This window comes from Pleurodeles waltl, chromosome 4_1 (assembly GCF_031143425.1).
Source record: "Pleurodeles waltl isolate 20211129_DDA chromosome 4_1, aPleWal1.hap1.20221129, whole genome shotgun sequence".
Classification (NCBI taxonomy): domain Eukaryota; kingdom Metazoa; phylum Chordata; class Amphibia; order Caudata; family Salamandridae; genus Pleurodeles; species Pleurodeles waltl.
Window position 1 is genome coordinate 494,353,931 of NC_090442.1, and position 23,751 is coordinate 494,377,681.

The 23,751-nt window shown below is 42.2% G+C and overlaps 1 protein-coding gene across 5 annotated transcripts in view; it reads right to left on the reverse strand.

The window, feature by feature from the left end:
- Window positions 1-23,751, reverse strand: part of NAV3 (neuron navigator 3) — a 1,001,553-nt gene that overhangs the window by 11,260 nt on the left and 966,542 nt on the right. For all 5 annotated transcript variants that reach the window (XM_069228788.1, XM_069228787.1, XM_069228786.1 and 2 more), the window contains 2 exons: window positions 22,443-22,561; window positions 5,093-5,296 (listed from right to left, as the gene is read on the reverse strand). In XM_069228788.1, the coding sequence (XP_069084889.1) occupies window positions 5,093-5,296; window positions 22,443-22,561 (323 nt within the window). The remainder of the gene's footprint in view (window positions 1-5,092; window positions 5,297-22,442; window positions 22,562-23,751) is intronic.

The following is a 23,751-nucleotide window of genomic DNA, read 5'->3' on the forward strand; positions in this document are numbered from 1 at the left end:
CGACGTTGGTAGCTGGAAAACTCCCTCTGATCATATTACGATGTTCCCACCGGTCAGACCGGTGGAAAGATTGCTATCGTATTGGCCTCAGCTCAATACTGTGGCACAGCAGCACCCTCAGAATGCATTCAGAGGCTGCGGCCCCATGCACTGTGTTTCCACCAGCTTTTCCATGGTGGGGTACCTGCCATGTAAAGGCTATTAAAGTGTCCCATGAAGGACATTATAGAATTGTTGCTACAGAGCAAGTTCTCTGAGACTGAATTGGCTTTCCTTATCTCCATGAGAGAATTGAAAGAGAGTTGAAGACATGTCATCTATAAAACTGCTTGTCATCGAGAATGACTCAATACCCCCAAAGCATGTCAGAGTTGCAAAAACATGCAAGGGAAAAAAAAATTGTTGACTTTTTAAGTCCTCTTGACAACGGACATTACCTGAAGGTGAATGTCAATGAATATTCCTGTTTTCGATTGGAAGAAACTCACTCATGCATCTCTCAAGATAGAAACATCAAGATATTAGACAGCATCTTTGTGACATGGGGTATTGCTGCAATCCTAAAATCTGCCAATGGCCTACCTTTCAACAGTCGAGAATTCAGAGATTTTCTTGGTCATATTAATGTGAAGCATCATTAGATCACACCTATTTTGGCCACAGACTAATGGCCATGTCAAATGTTGAATGATTACCTTAAAGAAAGCTGCACAGCATGCCATACTGGAAAAGCTCAATCTTAAAACTGTCTTGAGTTATATTCTATGAACTTACTATTCAATACCTCACTTGACCACAGATGAAAGCCCTGCCACTTTGATGTTTGGGAGAGGAATGACGACCAAGTTACCCCAATAAAGCAATACAAGATTAAGTACTGATGAAGAAACTCTTACTAAAGACATGTATCTTAAAAAGAAAATGGAGGCCTATGCAGACTAGTGACAACATGCATAAGACATATTCACAAGAAGAGAGAAAGTGCTTGTCTGTATGTCGAGAAAATGCGAGTCTGATGCTCCATTTGATGCTGACCCATTCCATGTCATAATCAGCAAAAGACACATGTTGACTGCCCAACATCCTGAGACATCCATTACGTGAGCTTCCTTGCATTTCAGACTTATGACTCACACTCATCAGATACTGATGTCAAAGCAGAGACTGGTTTGGAAAGGACAATTGACCAACCCCAGAATGCTGTTGCTCCTTGTTGGAATGTAGATTATTAGTAAGGGCAAGTAAGTACCTACACTAAGAAATATGTCACTTACCCCCCATGAGGTGCAGTCAGGTCTCAATACATTAATCCCAGATCATCCTTTGGTAGCTTGGCAACAGCAGTTAGGCTTAACTTAGGAGACAGGTGTGTAAAGCATTTAAAAATCACAAAACAGTAAATAAGTAAAACCAAAACGATTTTTATCTTTAAAATAACACTACAACCAAAACAATCCAATGTAAGGAACCTGAGATATGAATTTTTAAAGATTAAAAGTAATTCTAGTGCTAATAAGCAAATAGCGTTCAAACGATTAAAAAAGATCACACAGGACAGGGAAAAAGTCCAGAGTTCAGACCGCCCACGAAGTAATACTGTTACACTTACTTTCAGAAGTGCTTCTTGATTCAGAAAAGTGATACACAGCACCAGCCAAGGGTTCAGAGGATCTGGTTTGCCTTTTAGGGGCCGGGACTACAACTCCCACAATGCACCTCTTCAACTTATGGAGTTGTTTACAACAGTTGCTCCAAATGTCTCCAGACTTCTGAATCTTCTTCCAGAGGTCATTTTTGGGTCCTTGAAGTATCCACAACTTGATCCAAGGTTCCAGAAGCTCTGAGGTGCTCCTTGGGAGTTGTAACTACAATTCCCAGAATGCATCTGGTCAGAATCTTCAAATGGCCCCTGGACGTGGGTCAGCTGGGCTCTTCTTGCAGGACTTGATGCAGGGAACTCTGGGCAGCACCTTTGTATCTGAAGCTTACAGGCAGTCCACTCAAAGTGTTGCAGAAGCAAGGCAAAGCCCTTTTTGTGTTGAAGCCCAAAGTGTGCAGCTAGTGCAGTCCTTGTAGTGCAGTGTTCATGTGCAGGCCAGGGATCCAGTATTCTTCTCCAGTATCTTCTTCCAGAAGGGATCTGAGGTGGGGGTGCAGCTCTGCCAAATGAATCCTTGATCCTGGGGTGGGAAGCAGGGGTTAAGATTCTTGATCAATCATGTGCAGCCCACCACCTTCTTGAGTGACCACTTCCTGGGAAGTGTGGCACAAATCAATTGCAGGGAGCAACATTTTACCAAAATCCAAAATGGCAAACATTCAATCTCAGAGGTTGGGTCTAGATGAGCCCACCCTCTGGTGTGGCTAAGATCCCTTTAACACATCCCTTTCTAGTCCTCTTAATGTAATCAGGGGGCACCTGGCTGTCTGGTTTTGCAGGAAATGGGAGTGGTCCACTTGCAAGCCCAAATGTCCTTCCCTGCTTTGAAGTACAGTTTGGCTGCCCTCCCCCCATCCTGTTTTACCATCTTCGGAGGCAGTTCTCCTTCCGCAGGCGCTTCCTTTGTGTTCAGCCCAGGTCACTTCACACCTCATCAAGGCAGACTGGCCAGGCTGCCAGAGGCTGACCAATCAGAGAAGGGCATTACAAAGCTGAAACTAGCAACTTTCAGGTAGAGTTCTAAAACTCTTTCACTGAGTTAATTATATTAAATTCAACAATCGCAAGTTGATGGATTTATTACAACAATGCATTTGATACCAAACTTGAAATATCTAGCTCCTTTTGTGACGTTATTAACTAAAATAAAGTCTCCCCATGTTAACCTACGGAGCCCATTCAGTAGAATGGGGGAAAACAAATGTACCTATTTTTCCCACCTAGGGCTTATAAAACATATTTTATGAAGTCCTTGCTTATAGTTACACTGCACCCAACCCTGGTGGCACCTAGGCTACACTTTAGGGGTGACTTAGTTGTAAAAATAAGGTATCTTAGGACTTTGGATGTATTTTTAATCCCAAAGTCGAATTTGGGGTTAACTTTAACATAAAAGCAGCCAGTAGGGCAGGCCTGCCTTTAACTTGACCCTGGGCACCAAAGCAGTGCATCTCTGGGTACAATACCTATTCTGGGGTCCCTTAACCTACATGCTCTATCATATAGTAGGGACTTACAGGTAGGTCGACACAGCCCATTATAATTAGCTGTCCACTGTAGTCAGAGCACAGGCCCTGGAACTGTTTAGCAGGGCCCAGGGCTCCATCAGAGTCATAAAAAACCAGCATAGATGAAAAATGGGGGCAAAAAAACAAAAAGGTAGGGGCTTCTGCAATCAGCCCAGTTTTCCCACACTCCTGCATTGCCAACGCAGATCATGGACACTCCTATTGCTGGTTCCCAGTTTCCAAAGACATGATCGGGATGAGTAATCAGGGCACCACAAAGGTTCATCAATTGTGTATAATTTGTAAACAAAACAAAAAAAGTTACTTTTTTTATTTAACAGAGGGGGGGTGTAGTGTCATATGAGTTATGAATGAGGGAACCCTTTTGGCTCCTGGAAGACTGTAGAACTGTGACATTATTATTAGAACGTAGTAAAGTGAATGCAGGTTTAGAACTTTGAGTTCACGGTTACACGCTGACGAATAAAGTCAAGTAATATCCATCTCCGTGTGGTGTCATTATTGGCAGGTGTTCCCGGCTGGGGAAGATGCTACATTATGTATCAATGGTTTGCGACCATCATTGCAAGCCACTGAAAAGTCCGCACATCAATGGGCATGGGAACCGATTCACCAAGGGAATAATTTCAGACAGCCTTGGGGGAGTGGTCCGTGGTCAAAGGGAGAACTGCATGCCCCCCTAATGTGTTCCCAAAAGAGAATTGTTCTTGTAAATACAGCACCAGTAATGACTATGTGCTGCTTTGAAAAAAAAAATTTCCCTGTTTGGAAAAACAACAGCAAGGATGGTGGTTTGTTGTCCCATGGAGTCCACCATCCATGATTTGCAGCCATCAGGATTGAGACATACATTGCAGCCTTGATTAGGCAGGTCATTTTGCAACCTTTGGCAAATGTACAATCTGCACAGCAACATATTAGTGCACGTTACTTTGCAAAATACATTTCTATTAGAACAATAGTCAGTGTGTGCTCTGCAGATCCTGATTTGCGAATGGGTCTGTGTGCACTAGGCCCACATACTCCAACTTTGTCTTTTGTCAATGGGGCTATTCATCCAGCCTCATGACCTCCAAGTATGGCCATCTTCAGTTTCAGCAGTAGCTTTAGCGAATACTATTAATTTATCTAGTTTGATATGGATTTAAAATAGGTGTTTGGCATCCTTTATGCTCCATGGAAAATGTGGCCCTCAGGCCAAGGCAAAATTCATCATTTGAAAGGAATGAGGTGTAAAAGACAAAACAGCAATGGGTGACAATTAGGGAGTGCTGATCGGGCACACTATCTGGAAGAGAACTGTTGCACATAGACTTTCTTCTTCCAGGGAAATCACAGTGAGCCAGGCTCAACTTTTACACTTTATGCTATTTGCAAAATGAGTACCATGGAGGTGGAAAACAAGAAACTAGAACATCCATTAAAAAACGAAAGGGGAATACGTTTTTCTTTATTAATATTATTAGTTTTTGACAAAATTAATTTAGTTGCAATGTGGACATCCTACTTATTGGGAAAAGTTAACCCTAAATAGATAGACATTGCACAGATCATTACTTTACATCAAATGCAAATTAACAAAAATGCACATACAAAACAGTGTCTGCCTTCTGAGCTTACCATTTACTGCACCTGAGCAAGAATTTCAGCACAGTCAAGGCAGCTATCTGTCACATATATCAGATATAGAAATAGAGAAAAAACAAAAGGAAACAGAACAGAAGGGGGAAGGGTATCTTCTCACCACCAAGAGTGAGAAGTACAGTAGTACAACTGACATTCTTAGTTGAAATTCTTTGTTGTTAAACATTCTTCAGCTTTCTTATACTTACAAATAATGACATACTTTCTTCTGAGACACACACAATTTTAGTATGCAAGGTATTTTTTAGGTGCAACTTACTAAAGGATCTCCTTCCGAATCCGTTTGCGTAATGTGCTTTGAGGTTGTGCCTTCCTTGGCAGAGCTATACCCCTCATAGCCAACGTCTTCTGGTCTTAATTGAAGTAAAGATGGCCACTCATGTTGTGAAGATGCTGAGCTCCAAGGATAGCTCTCTAGTACCCGCTTTGAAGGATCTTCCCATGGCGCCCTTTTCCCATACATCTACAAGATAAATAAAAAGAGAGCTCAATAGAGTTACAAATATTTCCCACAGCCAGTTTAGAAATTAAATAATTGTGGCAGGAGGGATGACGCAAGCCCGGCAGTTGAATTGTCATCATTTTTATCAGCTTCACCACCTCCTCCCACACAACCCCAGCAACGTGGAAAAGATGGTGCTCAAGCTCGATATCACAGATAACCTCAACCTGAATAGCACCACCATCTACTGACCACCATGAACTCACTCAAAGGTGCTAACACCATTGCAGACTTTGATGCTCCCCTCGTTCTCAACTTTTAACGCCTTAACACTCCCAGATACCTGAAGCTTCCCCTGGAAGACTGCACCACAACTGTATTATTTGATAACCTTGAAAACCTCAGACTCATCCAACGTGAAAAAACCCACACAATCCACCAGAAACCTTCTGGGCCTGAATGCCACCACCCTCAAAATCATCTCAGTCAAACATCCCATGCCAATTGCTTGAACTGACCATTCCCATGTAAAATGTATTATCCGGGCCCCACTTCAACACAGAATAACCATTGCCACGCCAGCCAGCAAAGACTGGAACATCATCCCAGAGGAAGACTGGATAACCAAATTTAAGGAACACGGGTCTGAACACAGCAGTGGAATACCAACAAAGTCACAACCTGCTTTGACACCCTCACACCTCTTAAACCCAACAAAAAAGTTACAAGATCCAGGCAGCAAGATAGCTGGTACACTGAGAAACTAAGAATGACAAAGCACCACTGTAAACAACTAAGCGCAGATGGAGAATGTGCCAGGACAAATCTGCCCTCAGGCACTTCCACCTGCAGGTGAGTGCCACCAAATGTTCCACACTCACCAACTGCATCAAAGCCAGCATCAACAGCAGTGAGGAGAACTTCACCATCATGAAATATTTCACCTCTTCAGCAGCCTGCTTCACGAATATTATATCTTCACCGGACCTCTGCACCAAGCTTTCACAGTCACTCAGCAGCAAGATAACCAGCATATATGACAGCTTCATCACCAACAAAACCCTTCAGACATCGCTTCCTGACTCTTCATCTCATCCAAGGAAGCCGCATTGACCATATACCCAGCCATCTCCAACGTCAAAACTGCCTCCACAGTGCAATCCATCCACTTTGGGGTCCATTGGATCCTTGGCCCCACCACATATTTGTTAAGGACTTGGACCCATCAGCTCAGCACTCACTCCGATCCAGAACATCTTCATCTCTACAGCCACCATCTCTGATGCACTGAAACATACCACAATACTCCCCGTGCTCAAGGAGCCTTCTGTGGACCCAACAATTCTCGCCAACATTCATCCATCTCTCACCAACCATATCAGGCCAAAGTCCTGGAGAAACTAAACAACAAATGCCTATCTAACCATCTCAATATATACACCAATTCATCAACATCACCAATCTGACTTCAGACCCAACCAAAGCATGGAAATAGCCCTCACTGCTGTCATAGGCTAAATCCATATGAACACAGACAAAGGAGGCATAGGAGCCTTCATTCTACGGGACCTCTCTCTGTCATTCCATACAGTGTCCCACCCCATCCCACATCTGCATTAGATTGGGATCCAAGCACACACTTTCAGCTTGATGAGATACTTTGTGAATGGAAGGACACAGGCAATCAGTCTGACCCGTACCTCTCAGTCACCCACACCGTTATTTGGGGAGTGCCACAATCCCTCAGCCCAACCCTCTTCACTGGATATATGATCCAGATTACTGGCATCAACCGGTCCCATGACCTCAATGCCCTCTCCTATTTTGAGGACACTCAGCTTAGATAACTCCACCTTGGCAAAACTCAAAACACACAGACCAAGATCACCGCCTGCATGGCCTAAATCTCCAAATGGATGAAGACCAACTGTCTCAATCTAATCTGTCAAGGCAGAAGGGGTGATCTTTGGGAAGAAGCCAACATTCCTCCTTAACCCGGTTCCATACCCACCAAACACATCAATAACATCAACATGACAACTCCATCACTGCTTCCTGCTTCCACTCCCTGAAGAAGCATCAGAAAATCTTTAAATGGCTCTAATCAGCACCCAAAAAAACCTCACCCATGGCCTAGTTGCTAGTAAGCTGAACTACAAGAGCATTTTCTATGCGAGAATCAGCAAAGAACTCCCAGATGACCTTAAACCATTCAGAAATTGGCAGCCAGAGTCATACTGAACATACCATGCAGCACACACATCACACCAAACAAACCTAAGAGAACTCCATTATCTCCCGTTACACAAAAGAGCCCAGTTCAAACTCTTCACACACACTTTCACAGCCATACACAACATGGGACTAGCCTGCATCAAAAACGAAAACTCTTTCCACAAACCCATCTGACAACCCTGCTCAGCCAGACCCCTACTCGAACAAATCCCATGCATTCACATAGCCAGCAGCCGGGCTTTCTCCTACATGGCTCCCACAGCCTGGAACGACTGGCCAGTCACCCCTTCCATTCTTGAATTCCACAAGAAGCTGAAGATCTGACACTTTGAATAGACACACTTGCCAGCCCTTAGCCAGGCTACTCTTGTACCAGTTTCAGCACCAGGATACCTTCCTGGGTGATAGTATGCTTTACACATACAACCAACATAAGAGAACATAACAGTCTAAACATACAGCAAAATAAAAGACATCTGTAGAAATAAAGCAGAAGCCATACTATTCTTTGTTAGTACAGAACAATAAAAAAATTTGCTGCCTTTGGAACAGAACTTGTGCCGCATATAGGTATAGAATTGATTAGGGCACTGAAAGCTGTTGAAACTACTCATCATAAGGCCATTAAGAAAACTATGGCAATATCTTGTATATTAATATATATTCATATGGCTATTCTCGCAAAACTGATCCCTTAACATCTTTGTCCTCAAAAGTTTTCTCCAAGCTTTTTTCTATCTTTCACATGTATTCTTTAGCTTTCAGTATCAGTCTTTAAAGGTTTTGACCCACATAACAATAACTAAAAGCTCAGCATCCCTTGAATGTCTAAAAATACATATGCATTAGTTAAAATGGTCCGTCAAAATCAACCCCACTTTTAAGTTTAATATTTCTTCTCTTCCAGTGCTCCTTCCCGTTTTCTGCTCTTTTTAAAAAGAAAAAGGTTAAATCTAACCAAGGAAAACTTCATGTAGTTTAACACATGTACAGCAGTAAATAATCATGATATTGTGCTATGGAATCACGTTCTTAATAGAGCTTAGCAGACCCTAAGATACTTCCTTATAGTATATGACTGATGTTTAATAAAACTCAATGCACAAACATTGTCGCCATGTCTGAAATGTATGCAAATATCACTGCAGTATACTATATAATAAAACAGGTTTCATCACGCATGTCAACTGGCATGCCATTCATTTAAGAACAGATGTGAGTGTAGTGATGGTTAGTACAATTACATGTTAGCACATGCCATGTGAAGAACTTACCTTCATTGAGATGATTAATAATATGTGATGTTGTGACACCAGCTTATAATGCAGTCTAATGCCAGCTAAGTGTAGAATCCTAAATCAAGTAATGGAATGTCACACCCCTTTTTAGCAAAAAATAAAAAGTTCTGCTTCACATTGGTAGTGGTGTTTGTTGCTGTCAGTGTTTAGGATTTAGGTGGGGCACATACTGTTAGTATTTCTAATAGCATGTGTTCATTCCCTGCATTTAGAGGGGTACATTTTCAGAGCTGTTATTCATTTTATTAGGTAATTCTCACATACTGTAAATCTGTAAATTAAAGCATCTAGGCGCCAGCTGGATGAAAAAGTACACAGCTCAATCTCTTGCAACTTGAAAATGATAATATATAGCTGTGAGGAAATCTATCTTTTTGTCAGATTCCACTTCAAATTGTTTTTTCTATATGTTTGCTTTGACCATCTTGTATTTGACCTTTGAAGCACACACAGCTTTCAGACCAGGCACAAACTACATGTGCTCTGTCCTAAAAAATAAAACAAATCTCTCTAAAACATTGGCATTATTGATATTGTGGAATGGTCTCAGTAGGTTTTGTCATGGTATGACAGTAAATTGAATATTTGTATAAATTATTTTTAAAAATATTATTTTTGCTTAAAAGCAATGTTCTCCGGCAAACTGCAAAGGTTTAATTTGTGGTATTTGTAGGCATTTGGTCACAGCTCACATATAAACAGAGATCTCCCACCCCCCAGCAAGGCAACTTTGCATAGTTTAATACTAGATTCAGGTTTGATTCTGTCATGGAAAATTATATAATCCTGAAATGTTTTTTATTAACATTCGCCACTAGGACAAATCTAGACATATCTAGACAAATTAGGATTTTTTAAATATAAGGCCTGACTGATCACTCTATGTGCTTTTAATAATCCTCTGACATTTATGCACATTTGGTGAGACAACTGCACTTGAAATAACTACAGGCCATAACTTACTGATAGATAGATGTATAGGTTCATCCAGACATGCTATAGTTTACATATTTTATGCCAGATAACATTTAACACCACTTGGCCCTAACCAGGGGGCATGCCGTAAAACATTATAATTCTCACTAATGCAGGGTATTCTTAAAGTGTAAGGAATGCAATTTTAAACAACATGCTCGTATTCGAGACTCGGTAACCAAGTCTCATTTCCCAGAAGACGAAAAACTTTCATTCAAAATAAGAAAACAAATACAGGTGAAATGCCATAAACAGATGGAACCCCTCACAATAGTGTCGCTCACATTTGCCTGAGCAGCAAGGCAAGCCTTCAGGGCAATGTATTTGAAGTATGCTTTGAACACAATGGCCAGACAACAATGTGAAATGCAGATTACAAAACTAGGAAAAAGAAAAACATTTTTAATTCAAGAGTGTGGGAAAACAAAACTTTGGTTGTTTGATTTACCCCAAATGTTTTCCTATCTGTATTGCTGTTATTAGAAACCTGTATCTGTACATTTTACCCCTTCTAAACAGAAATAAAGCAATAGTGTTTATCCTTGAGTGACAAATTTAACTTGCCTAAAGGTCTCTAGCATACAGTGTAGAAAATGAACTCAGGCCTTAAAGAATTAACTGTTCCATCATTTGAAAGGCAACTAAAAGATCTAGATGAGAACTGAGCAATGATTAGCTGAGAAGAGAGAAGGTAGCTTTCTCTGGAGTACACCACCTACTGTGTCACCCAGGGAGTGTGCCTGAAAAATATGGCTTTATGCCTATCATGCAAAGCCTGCTGTAAAACATGACAAAGAAAATAAGTTACTTACCTGTAACTGTAGTTCTCCAGTATTGGAATCTTTCATAGATTCACATGCTTGAATCATTCCCCGTCGTCGAGATGGGAGTCCCGGTATAATTTTCATAAGTAATGTTAAAACATATTGAAGAGAAAAAGGCCCTAGGCCTCTTCAATTTGATAGTCTATCAGAGTCATTTTGTGAAAAGGACCAAACTTGATCCTCCACCAATCAGGCAACAGCACCCTTCAGAACCTCCTGAGAGAAGCTCTAGCACCTCAGATTTTCAACGCACAAGTGCGTATATTACTATGAGTATATGTACTACTAGAAAGAAAGAGGTGAAGTGAGCTTCTCCGGGGAGGTGGGTGGGTCGCATGTGAATCTATGAAAGATTCCAATACTGGAGAACTACAGTTACAGGTAAGTAACTTATTTTCTTACTCCAGTATTGGAACTTTCATAGATTCACATGCTTGAATCAGAGTATAAAGCAATAACTATGCACATTGAAAAATGACAACCCCTTTAATAAACAGGTTATCTTAGGCCACAAAAACCTTATCATCATCATGTATAAATTGATGAAGTATATGAGTGTACTGACATATGTCCCTACATATATCTCTATATATACATATACATATATACACATCTATCTATACACACGCATAAATACATAAACATATAAGTATCTTTTTATCTCTAATATAAATAGGGATATTCCTGTGAAGATACATGATGAAATTTAAATAACAAACCAGTATTAAAACATAAGACAGTAATGTAAGCTGTTCAATATCTGAAAACCCGCTCACTTATGGGATTATGATAGTTTTCTATTATCTTTAGATACATTTCTCTTATTTTTTATTTTTTTTAATGTGCATACCTTTTCTAGGATGGAGGGATGTAGGAGAAATGGCTCATCTTCACCTGAAGAGATTCCTGAGAACCGCTTGGCCCACTGCTACCTCTCCGTGCGAGAGGGACTCCAAGCAATAGTGTTTAGTAAAGGTATGACAGCTCTTCCATGTTGCTGCCCTACATATGTCTTGTAGTGGCACTCCGGCAAACAGTGCCGCTGACGATGAGACTTTTCTCGTCGAGTGAGCATGCACAGATGACTGCAAAGGTTTGCCCGCTGCCTGATGGCAGAAGCGAATAGCAGAGGCGATCCATCTTGAAATACTCTGCTTGGATAGTGGGTACCCCTTCCTAGGGACACTGTACGCCACAAATAGCTGATTAGAGCGCCGAAAAGCTCTTGTCCTGTCCAAATAAAATTGAACGCATCTTTTCACGTCTAGAGAGTGTAATGCTCTCTCCGCTGGAGTAGATGGATGAGGGAAAAAAGACTTGAAGACCAGAGGCTCGTTAATGTGAAAGTCTGACGGAACCTTTGGAATAAAATGCGGGTTAGTGCGCATTAGTAGTCTATCTTGTGTAAACTGTAGGAATGGCTCTTGGATGGAGAGCGCTTGTACCTCACTGACCCGCCTAGCTGATGTAAGAGCTATCAATAAGGCAACCTTCCACGATAAATGTTTGAGGGAAGCACGGTGGATTGGTTCAAAAGGATGCTTCATCAGTTGTGCCAAAACAATGTTCAGGTTCCACGAAGGGGGTGGAGGTCTGAAAGGAGGATAAACCCTGAACAATCCCTTTAGAAATCTCTTAATCAGCCGAGAAGAGCGAGGGTGTGTCATCTGAACGCCTGTATGCAGCTATGGCTGCTACATGAACTTTAATGGATGAATGTGCTAGGCCAGATCGAGCTAACTCTAAGAGATAAGGCAAAATCTCTTCTGGTGGTGAAAGAAAAGGGTCGATTTGACACTGATGACACCAGGCACAGAATCTCTTCCATTTACACTGATACGCCTTGTTCGTGCTATCCGCTCTGGCCTGTGACAAAATATCTCTGCAGTCCTGCGGGATATTCAAATGCGCAAATTCTCTGTGGTGAGGAGCCATGCCGTTAACCGCATTGACTGCGGATCGGGGTGTCGAACTTGGCCGTTGTTCATTGTTAGTAAATGAGGTAACGGCTCCAGCGGAATATGAGGTTTGCCTGAGAGAATGAGGAGCTCTGTGAACCTTTGGCGCGGCCAGTACGGGGCTATCAGTATGAGAGTGCACGGTTCTGTTTTCATCTTCGTGAGGACCCTTGGGATCAACGGAATGGGAGGAAAGGCGTAAGCAAAGATGTCTGACCAGACTATCGAAAACGCATTCCCCCAAGATCCCTTTTGGTGATGCCAACTTGCGAAGAACTGGCATTTGGCGTTGTCCTTCTTCGCAAACAGATCCACTGTTGGGGTTCCCCACTGAGAAAAAATCTGGGTGAGTACCGTCTGGTCTAGTTCCCACTCGTGGCAGTCCGATTTCTGCCTGCTGAGTGCATCTGCTGCCTTGTTGTTTATTCCTGGCAAGTGCACCTCCGATATTGTGACGCCTTGCTGCGAGGCCCAGTTCCAGATCGCTTGGGCTTCCCTGGAGAGGGTGAGAGATCTTGTCCCTCCTTGTTTGTTGAGATAGTGCATCGTAGTGGTGTTGTCCGTTCTTATCACCACTCTCGATCCATGGATTCTTGGGAGAAACGCTTGTAAGGCAAGGTGCACTGCCCTGAGTTCTAGCCAATTGATATGCCTTGATGCCAGATGAGTTGGCCATTTGCCACTTATTTTCAGGTCCTGTAATACTGCGCCCCAGCCTTCCAGTGAGGCATCTATTGTTATGGTCCATGGGGCTGGCTGTTGAAGAAACGAGAGACCGATAGAGAGATGATGCCTTTGAGACCACCACTTGAGAATTTTGATCATTGTCGGAGTAATTTGTATCTGGTCTTCGAAAGTTCCTGATACTTGAAGCCATTGACGGTTTAGCTGCTCCTGCAAGGGGCGCATCTTTAGCCGACACAGAGGGATCAGAGGTATGCATGAAGACATCATGCCCAATAGAGATTTGAAGAGACGGACTGTAACCTTTCGTCTTTTGTGTATGAAGCTCCCTAGGGTTAGTAACCTTTGTTGTCTCTCTAAAGTGGGACATGCGATGCCGGAGTCCGTGTTCAGTTCTGCTCCCAGAAAAGTAATACTGCGGCCTGGTAGAGGGTTGGACTTCTCCCAGTTGATCGTGAACCCGAGATTGGTCAGCAAGGAAACGCACTCTTTTGTTGACTTGTGTGCTCTTGTGTAAGTCTTTGCCTTTATTAACCAGTCGTCTAAGTATGGAAAGACCTGGTGCTTTTTTCTCCTGAGAAAGGCTGCCACTGGTGCTAGGCATTTGGTAAATATTCTTGGGGCTGATTTGAGCCCGAAGGGAAGGACGCTATATTGATAATGGCTCCCGGCTACGGTAAATCTAAAAAAAATTCTGTGGGCAGGGTGGATTGGTATGTGGAAGTATGCGTCCTTGAGGTCTAGCGATGACATAAAATCTCTTTGATTGAGACGCAGAAGGACGTCTTGCAGGCTGACCATTCGAAACGATTGCTTCTTTAGGTATACATTTAGTTGCCTTAAATCGAGGATCGGTCTCCAATCCTTCCACTTTTTTCGAATTATGAAGAACCTGGAATAAAATCCTGTTCCTCGTTGATCCCGAGGCACCTTCTCTATAGCTCCCTTGAGAAGGAGCTTGTAGACCTCTTCTTTGAGTTGTTGAGGGTATCTTGAAGGAGTCCTGCGGGGAGGGTTGGAGGGAGGTTTCTAGACAAATTCTAAAGTATGGCCCCGTTCCACTAATTGTAGGACCCACTTGTCTGACGTAATGGTTTGCCATTGACTGTGAAATAAAGAAATTCTTCCGCCCAGGGTGACAGGAGGAAGACTGGGCGTAGCCGGCGCCTCGAAGACATCAGGTTCTACGAGCTGCATCCTTAGCAGGGCGGGTTGAGCGTCCACGACTTGCCGGTCTATTATAGGCTGGTTGAGTCGGTTGTCTTTGGGAATAGTATGGCCGAAATTGTTGTGAAGATGATGGATAGGAAGAGTATCTCTGTTGTTGATATCCTCCTCTGTAAGAGGGCTGGCCACGCCCCCTAGGGCAAATGGACGATTTCCGATATTGCAGGGTCCCTAGTGACCTTGCAGTGTCCGTGTCTGTTTTAATTGACTGTAGGGCTTCGTCCACATGTTTCCCAAATAACGCTTGGCCATCAAAGGGTAAGTCTAGGATCTTATTCTGGACTTCTGGACGAAATGAGGTGGCTTTGAGCCAGCCCTGTCTTCTCAATACAGCAGCGCCTGCAAGCTGTCTGAAAGCAGTGGTCGCTATACCCATTGCGCAGTCTATAAGCTCTGCAGACGCGCGTTGACCCTCTTGCACAGTCTTATTTGCCTCTGATTTTACATCTTCCGGCAGTTGACTAATGAAAGGTGCAATATCTGCCCAAAGCTGTCTGTCGTATCGAGACAAAATAGCCAAGGAGTTAGCAGCTCTAAGCACTAGGCTGGCCATAGAAGAGAATCTTTTTCCTATGTTATCTAGCCTTCTACCCTCCTTATCTGGGGGCGTGGAAATCGGAGCAGAAGGATTCTTTGATCTTCTTTGAGCCGCTTGAGCTACTACCGAATCTGGAGAAGGATGGCCTGTCAAGCATGTTGGGGCATCATCGGGAGCTTTGTATTTTTTATCCAGACGTGGTAAAACTGCTGTGACTGTTGCTGGATTAGTCATGACTTTAAGGCCTCTTCCCACAAGTAGTTCACCATCGGGATGGAACGCACAGACTTCTGGAAGGGCTCTTTAAAATCATAAAGGAAACAATCTGTTTGCTTCGTAGGTAGCGGTAATGCAAAACGCTTGGCTGCTCTCTCTAAGAGATTGTGAAAACCTCCAATGTCTTCAGGTGGGGACTCCACCTTCGAATGAGAAGGAGAAGATGGAGCAGGAATAATATACTCGTCCCACTCTGAGTGAGTATCTATGAGCTCTCCTTCTTCTTGATCTCCATCTGAAATGTCAGTGTCCTGGGGAATTGTCATATCTGGGGTAGCCACATCTGTGAGATGCAAAGACGTCGGTCTTTGATGTGGAGTAGAAGGACCAGAAATGGGCGATGGATGAGGCTGTTCTCCTTGTGGAGGAAACCTTCTGTTATAATCTACCAACATGGCTCTAAGGCCAGTAAGCAGGTCGGAAGGGATGTACGTTCCCTGTTGATACTGCTGATGCTCCAAGGAAGCCTGGGGATCATAAGCTTCCTCATATTCCTCCTCTTCCTGATATTTTACATTCAATTCAGAGGGGCTGTGGGCGGTACCAAAAGGCCCATCTTCGTCTGACTCTTCATCTCCCTCCAAAAGATGTACTGGTACCAGGGAGGATACCTTACTAGGTGAAGTGTGGGTTGGAGTTAGTTTTTCTGTTCTTTTTTGGTATTTTTCCCTCATCGACAGTGTCGTCGACGACGTGTAAACTGACTTTGTCGTAGACGGTGTCGTCGATGCTGGACGCACTGTTATTTTAATAGCCGCAAGCTTTGCCGACGAGTCTACCGTCGACGAAGTCGTCGTCGACGGTAAAGCTGACACTGACATCAGCGCCGTCGACGATGACGAGGTGTAGACGTCGACGCTGAAGTCGTCGTTGTAGTTCTCGTCGACGGTGGTGTACTCATCGACGCTGTCGCCGACGGAGCCGTGGACGACGGAGCACCTAAAGTAACTGGAGTCGTCGGCAATGCGCCCACCAACGGTGCCGTCGACAGGGAATCCGTTGACGAGGCCTTTTTTCCAGTCACAGAAGATGGCTTTTTGAAAGGCACAGATGGTGGAACAGATGAGGATTTCCTGTGCCTCTCAGAACTGGAAGAATGTTTTTTCCCCTCTTTACTTGAGAGTCTAGTTGGGGAAGAAGATGGGCTGCGACCTTTATAAGACCCTGAAGCAGTCTTTTTGAGGGCTTTCCTTGAGGTTTGTGAGGGAGATCTAGAGCGTGATCTTGCCCTTTTAGTTGATCTCTTGGAAGTGGAAGATTCCTCACTCTCAGAATCAGAAACTGGATCCTTCCTATGCTTCAGTTTCTGCAGCCATATTAGTAATCTGCCTTCTCTATCCTTTAAGGTTTTAGAAGAAAAAGTACGGCAAATCTTACAGTCCTTGGCTGAATGATCTGGATAGAGGCAGTAAATGCAATCTTGATGAGGATCTTCAGAATGAAGTCTTTTCTTCCCACAAGTCTTGCAGTCTCTAAAGAGACTTTTCTTTTCCTTGTCAGACATAGTTGAAAAATAGCTGACAAATCAAAATAATTGAGTTTCTCTGAGAGAAAAAGAGCTGAATAAAGGTGTGAAAACAGAGCAGAGCTCTGAGGAGACTCCCTAGCACGACGTGCAGTAGAAAATCTGAGGTGCTAGAGCTTCTCTCAGGAGGTTCTGAAGGGTGCTGTCGCCTGATTGGTGGAGGATCAAGTTTGGTCCTTTTCACAAAATGACTCTGATAGACTATCAAATTGAAGAGGCCTAGGGCCTTTTTCTCTTCAATATGTTTTAACATTACTTATGAAAATGATACCGGGACTCCCATCTCGACAACGGGGAATGATTCAAGCATGTGAATCTATGAAAGTTCCAATACTGGAGTAAATAACTCTTTCTGACAGGCAGCAAACACCATTTTTAAACATTAATACTTCACCCCTAAGTACACCTTTTTGTTCACAAGGTAGGGTGCCTGAAATTTGAACACATATGGAAATAAGTGTGGTATGAAAGCTATTTTCATTGCCAAGGGGGTAGCCGGAGCATAGAAATTGGCAAAGTACAAATTATAGACTTTGATCCGTACCTTTTGACGTGAAATGGCTAGAATAGTCATTCAGAGTCTATTATTCATTATTCCTAAAAAAATCTAATTCATTGGCGAAGTTAGATTTTGAATAAATAATTAGTCTCTTAGCAGCTCTTAGAAAGTTCTCTTTTCCCTGAATGAAGCTTCTGGAGCCTAACTTGCATTTGCCTACCAGCAAACAGAAGAAACAAACTGGAGAAAAATCAGTGACTAAGATCACATTTTTATGAGAAATAAGCATAAATAAGTAGCAAAGCAAGCACCTTTAAAACAGGAATGGGCAGATAGATCAGGGCGTAGAATGCTCAGAACGAAACCAAATACTAAGACATTTAGAAGCCTCTCTAATCTTGCATCAAAGAAGAATGTGGCTCTTGCAAGGCTTGCACAATGTGCACTGTTACTAAGAATTTTAAATATGGGGCTAAAACAGTTGATTTCTCACATCATACTGATTGTAATATTATCAATGCAATTTCTATCATACTTTTCTTGTACCTTTCTGTAGGGTAGACGGACTAAGCAGAAAGTAAAACAAAGAATCCTACAAGTCTGCAGCTGCATCAGGCATAAGACTCCTACATCCCAAGTTCCAATAGTGGAACTTTTCACAAAGAAAAATCATGGAATTGAAGAAGTACAGGGGCTGGTGCTGGAAAAAGTACTTTGTAATCCATGTGGCAGAGACAATGGCATGATCCTGGATGTGTTGGAATGTAAGTGGCTGCAACATTTAGACTTGGTAAACAATGGACTGAATGAACATGAGGAGATGGGTACCATATTGGGCCATTCAACAATGGCCGACAAAGTATCTTTGTATATATGTACTTGTGTACAAGTATGCATTCAAGGTTAACTTATTAGGAGGATAGATTTTATGAAACCCCTTCAATTATCTTTTTGGATGTTTATATAGAGTTGAGGTCCTATAGTACTTCTTTCATGCTCATCAGTGGAAACCATTTTATTTGTCACTCTTTTTTAATTTTTAAATGACACAAATTAAATATTTTTTGCTTTTAAGTCAACTCCTCATTTTTACGAGGTACTGGTTTGTAACACCAGCCTGTCCTTGTCTTTGTTGACTTCCCTCACCCACATGTTTGACAGTAATACTCTGTATCATTGCGTGCACAAATGTGAGGCTTATGCCCATGTTCTAGTAGACCAATTAGCGACACACCCACACAGCAGCTCCATTTAATTTTGGATGCCTTTGCTCATGGTGAGCATTTTGTTCCCATCTTCAGTGGTTTCTTCAAAAAATCTTTTTACTGTCCTCAGTGGTTCCTTTGCACAAGTACTTCCATGTTTAACAAACTTATTTTACATTCCACAGGGTACAGTGGGAGATCAAGGACCCTTTTTACTGATAGCGACGTAATGGTGAGTTTATTGGCCAACTGACTGTTAGATTATATGGATACTAAGCTAGCTTCAATATGTTTTGTATAGTCTATTTCCAGGATACCTTTGTGACCTACAGTTGCCATTCATATTGGGTAGTGGTAAATACACATTTTCTCTCTTGCTATTTTTAAACAAACATTTTTGAGACTGATTATGGTGACACCTGGGTCCTTCGATTTTTAGGAACACTGGACACATAATTTGCGGTGGTATGTTGCCAACCCTACTTGGGTGAGATTTGGGTATAAAATACTGTGATTCACATGTTTTCTACTCAGACCTATATAATAGACTTATACTAGATTTTGTTGTTTCCATTGTATAAGTTTCACCCATGATCTTTGTCCTGATGAAGACCCTGGTTTTTGGAATAATGCTTGCCGGTTCAAAACATCGTTTTCCTTATATGCGTTAGAACAACTTTGAGTAAAGGATCAAAACAGTAGGATTGTTTTTGGATTTGCATGTATATTAGATACACCATGCATGATTGAGTGCCCTTTTTTCTATTTATTCTGCGTTCTGTCACAAACCATCACATTGGACTTGGGCACTGCGCCTTATCACTTCATACGTGCCGTGGAGCACCTAAGCAAATGTATTGCAACTTGGAAAACTGTAATATATGTTTAATCAAACTATAAGAAAACTACTGAATCAGCAAGGTTGTAATTTTTTATTCAATTGAGTTGGGAGGGTAACTAGATGAACTCTGGTCATTAGGCAGAAAGATTACGTTCCAAGTGAATCTGACCAAATTATTCTTGCTTCTACTGTATATGATGCTCTAATTCTGTGGAATACATGGGTGCCCCAGTGCATATTTAATGTCAAACAATAAACCAACTATTTTTGAGTTGCAGCTTTTCTGAAAATGTGACATATTTCCTGGTATCAGACTAAATTTGTTCTGAAGCAAATGATAGAAACGTAAGTTGTATGTTGATACATTTTTTTCCATGTGTGTGCTTATCGGCAAGAAGGAAACCACAATTGAGTTATTTGCAGTTGTATGAGAGGAGTGTAAGAATTGCCAATAAAGAAGTTCATTACTTTACCTATGTTTTTTTAATGTTTGCAAACTATACATTACAATGCTTAAAATAGCAGCTGCTGCAACACCTGAAGTCAGATGAAAACCTTTTTCTCTTGTCTAAAGTTCCTTGAGGGGTAGTGGTTGGATGGATGCCACTTGGCAAACTATCCTTTTCACAGCCAATACACTTGACTTGACAGCCATCTGATATGACCCCTTACACCGTTTTTTTAGGTAGCCAACAGACTCTTTCCTTTTTCCACTCACTCCACTGCCTTCTCTAAGGTAAACTTTCCATGTTTTAGAAATGAGGTCTTTGGTTGGCATGCAGGTTACCCCCTATCCAAGCAAGGACCCTCACTTTAGTCAGGGCAAAGGAGAAACACACCTGATTAACCCCGCTCGCCCCATTGGTAGCTTAGCATGTGCAGGAAGGCTTAACCCAGGGACAATGTGTAAAGTAATTGTACAAACGCACAGTATTACAGTGAAAACACTACAAAATGACAATATCAGGTTAGACAATTAGCCGATATTTATCTGTGCAAGACAATACCAGAACAACAAATGTCCAACATAGAGAAGCCAAGTTTAGATTTTTTTTTTTAAGATTAAACACAAAAATAGCGCTGAGAAACCCAAATGCTTCAATTAGGTGATATCACGGCATCGTGATAGAGTCGTTTCCAACAATCCGGTGCCAATGGCGCCGGTCACATAGTCACACGCACCCCCAGGTACAGTACCTTGTGAAAATTAGGAAACAAGCCAGTGCACGGAGTCGGGGATTGCAGAGTCGCTGGATACGAGGCGGGGTCGTTTACAGTGCTGCAGAGGAGTCACGAAGAGGCGTAGGGTCCTTGCTGTGGAGCGGTGGAGGTGAGGCAAAGTCGGTGCAAAGCACTGGATCCGCATACGTCCGGCAATCATGACGTGGTGTGGCGTTGAGCCTGCTGGGTCATTCCACTCCATGACTATGGCTTTTGTTTCAGGCGGCGTCATGGGATTCAGCAGCGGCATTGGTCCGGAGTCGTCCGAAGTCGGTTTACTTGTTTTTTCCACCACCTTCTCCTTTCAAGGGCCCAGGGACTGGATTAGGCACCACTTGGCAGGGTAGGAGTCTCAGCAGAGAGTCCAGGTGCTGGCAGAGGAAGTATCTGATGGCCCTGAGACTTCAGAAAAGGGGCCAAGCTTAGTCCAAGCCCTTGGAGATTCTTTTCAAGCAGGAACAAACCACAAAATCTAGTCTTTGTCCCCTATCACAGGCAGAAGCAGCAACTGCAGGATAGCCCAACAAAGCACAGACAGGGGCAGCAGTTCCCCTCAGCTCTTCAGCTATTCTCCTTAGCAAAGGTTCCTCTTTAATCCAGAAGTGATCTAAAGTCTGGGGTTTTGGGTCCAATACTTATATTCCTTTCTGTCTTTGAAGGTGTCCAACTTCAAAGAAAGCTCTATTTTGTTTAAATGATCCTGCCTTGCCCAGGCCAGGCCCCAGACACACGCCAGGGGAATGGAGACTGCATTGTATGATGGCTGGCACAGCTCATTCAGGTGTAAGTGACCACTTGTCCCTCCACTCTAGCCCAGATGGCTCATCAGGATATGTAGGCTGCACCCCAGCTCTCTCTGTGTCACTGTCTAGCGGAGATTCACAAACACCTCAACTGTCAGTCTGACCCAGACAGGGAATCCATAAACAGGCAGAGATACAGAATCGTTGAAGCAAGGAAATGCCCACTTTCTAAGAGTAGCATTTTCAAACTAACAATCTAAAAAACAACTTCACTAACAGGTGAATTTTAAATTTTGAGTTCAGAGACCCCAAACTCCATTTTTCTATGTGCTCTCAAAGGGAAACTGCACTTTAAGAATATTTAACGGCAGCCCCCCCATGTTAACCTATGAGAGAGATAGGGCTTGGAACAGTGAAAACCAAATTTGGCAGTATTTTACTGTTAGGACATGTAAAACACATCAGTACATGTCCCCCTTTAACGTACACTGCACCCTGCTCATGGGGCTACCTAGGGCCTACCTTAGGGTTTGGGCCTGGAAAGTGGGTACACTTGCCAGGTCAAATTGGCAGTTTAAAACTGCACACAGAAATGCAGTGGCAGGTCAGAGCCATGTTTACAGGGCTACACATATGGGTGGCACAATCTGTGCTGCAGGCCCATTAATGTCATTTGATTTACAGGCCCTAGATGCCTCTAATGCACTTTACTGGGGACTTACTACTGAAACATGCAATTATGGAAAAGCCAATTACACATACAATTTTACATAGGAAGCACTTGCACTTTTGCACTTTAGCACTGGTCAGCAGTGGTAAGGTGCTAACAAAAACAGAGACAAGCACACAGCAACAACCTGGGAAATAGAGGTAAAGAATTAGGAAAGACCACGCAAAGGATGTCAGGTCTAACAGCAGGTGAAACCAACTCACCTTTCATCAAAATCTGGAGCCAATGGCAAGACAATTTACTACACCTGTATATGGCAGCAAATGCGGTTGTTGGCTGATATTGACAATGGTAGATCACCAGTGAATTTATTTCACAACTATTTCTGGAACAGAAACATTCAGAACTTAACCTAAGCTTTAAAAACACTGAATTTTATTTGTGATACCTGAAGTCCTTCTCTTACAGCCTCCAAAAGATAGGGCACCACAGAGTAGTTCCAGAGGTCTGTAAACCATATTCTTGAGCCATCTACATCCATCGGACAGGAAAGAAAGAGTCTCGGTCCTTAAAAGAAAAATGATAACACCCTTAGTATAATCATGGTTTCTGTTTACATTAATTAAATAATGGCCTTAACAGCTACATCTAGACAATTCAATTTTTACATTGAGTCATATTTTAAAACAACAGTTATAAAATCCTACGCTGTTACATCTAAACATAATGAAGAATCCAAAAAGTAAATTAGCACAATAAGAAGAGAACAAATTCAATTACCATCATTTCTTAATCTAGTCCACAACAGATAATGAAGAGATCAACGGAATACATCATATACAGAATTTTAAGATCTCATCTCTAAAAGTAGTTAACCCCACTATAAATACACAGGATTGAGTTGTCATTCCCTAAAGAGACAAGATAGTAAAAATTAGAGTGTATTCCTTCAATATTCCAGGTCTTTAGTAATTGAAACATGCAGTGCAAGTGCCCTTAAGAAGTGTTTTGAGGGAAGTGAATCTCATGATGTTACTTAGCTTCATTTATAGTACATGTCTAATTTAATTTACCCTTTTTACCAATAGTTAGGCCCACTGTTGCTTGCTCAATTGAGACACTTTCCATCATAATTGGGAGATTTTTGCACAGTCATTACTAGATAGGAATGAATCTTACTAAGTGAGCCCTCATTAACTCAGCCCAAGAAGTCAATTTTGATTCATGCTGAATGGCTTAGACTATTGCATTATGTGAGAACTTTACCAGACATTTTAACATTTAACTTTCAGTTTGGGACCAAGAAGTTCTTGGGTCGCAGTTTTGGACTTCTGCCCCATACTGCGATAGTGGTAATATTTTCCTTTATAAGCATCTGGAAGTGGGGTCATAGAATACACTCATCTGTAAAATTAATTTTAACTATTGCACCACATGGATTCAACTATACAATTTCAAAGCCTTCAACCAACTTAGCAAATGTGAGACGATTAGACCTAAATATTTATATGCTTTTACCTTTTCAATTTAGTTTCACCCTAGTGACCATGTAAGTTGGGATTTATTTTCCAGACAAATCATAATTTGTTCTTCACATTTACTACTAAATAGCCAGTAATTGTGTAGAAACTCCAAAGTCAATTGTAAATGAATGCTATATAGTCTATAAGGACTAAGGGCCTGATTCTAACTTTGGAGGACGGTGTTAAACCGTCCCAAAAGTGGCGGATATACCACCTACCGTATTACGAGTTCCA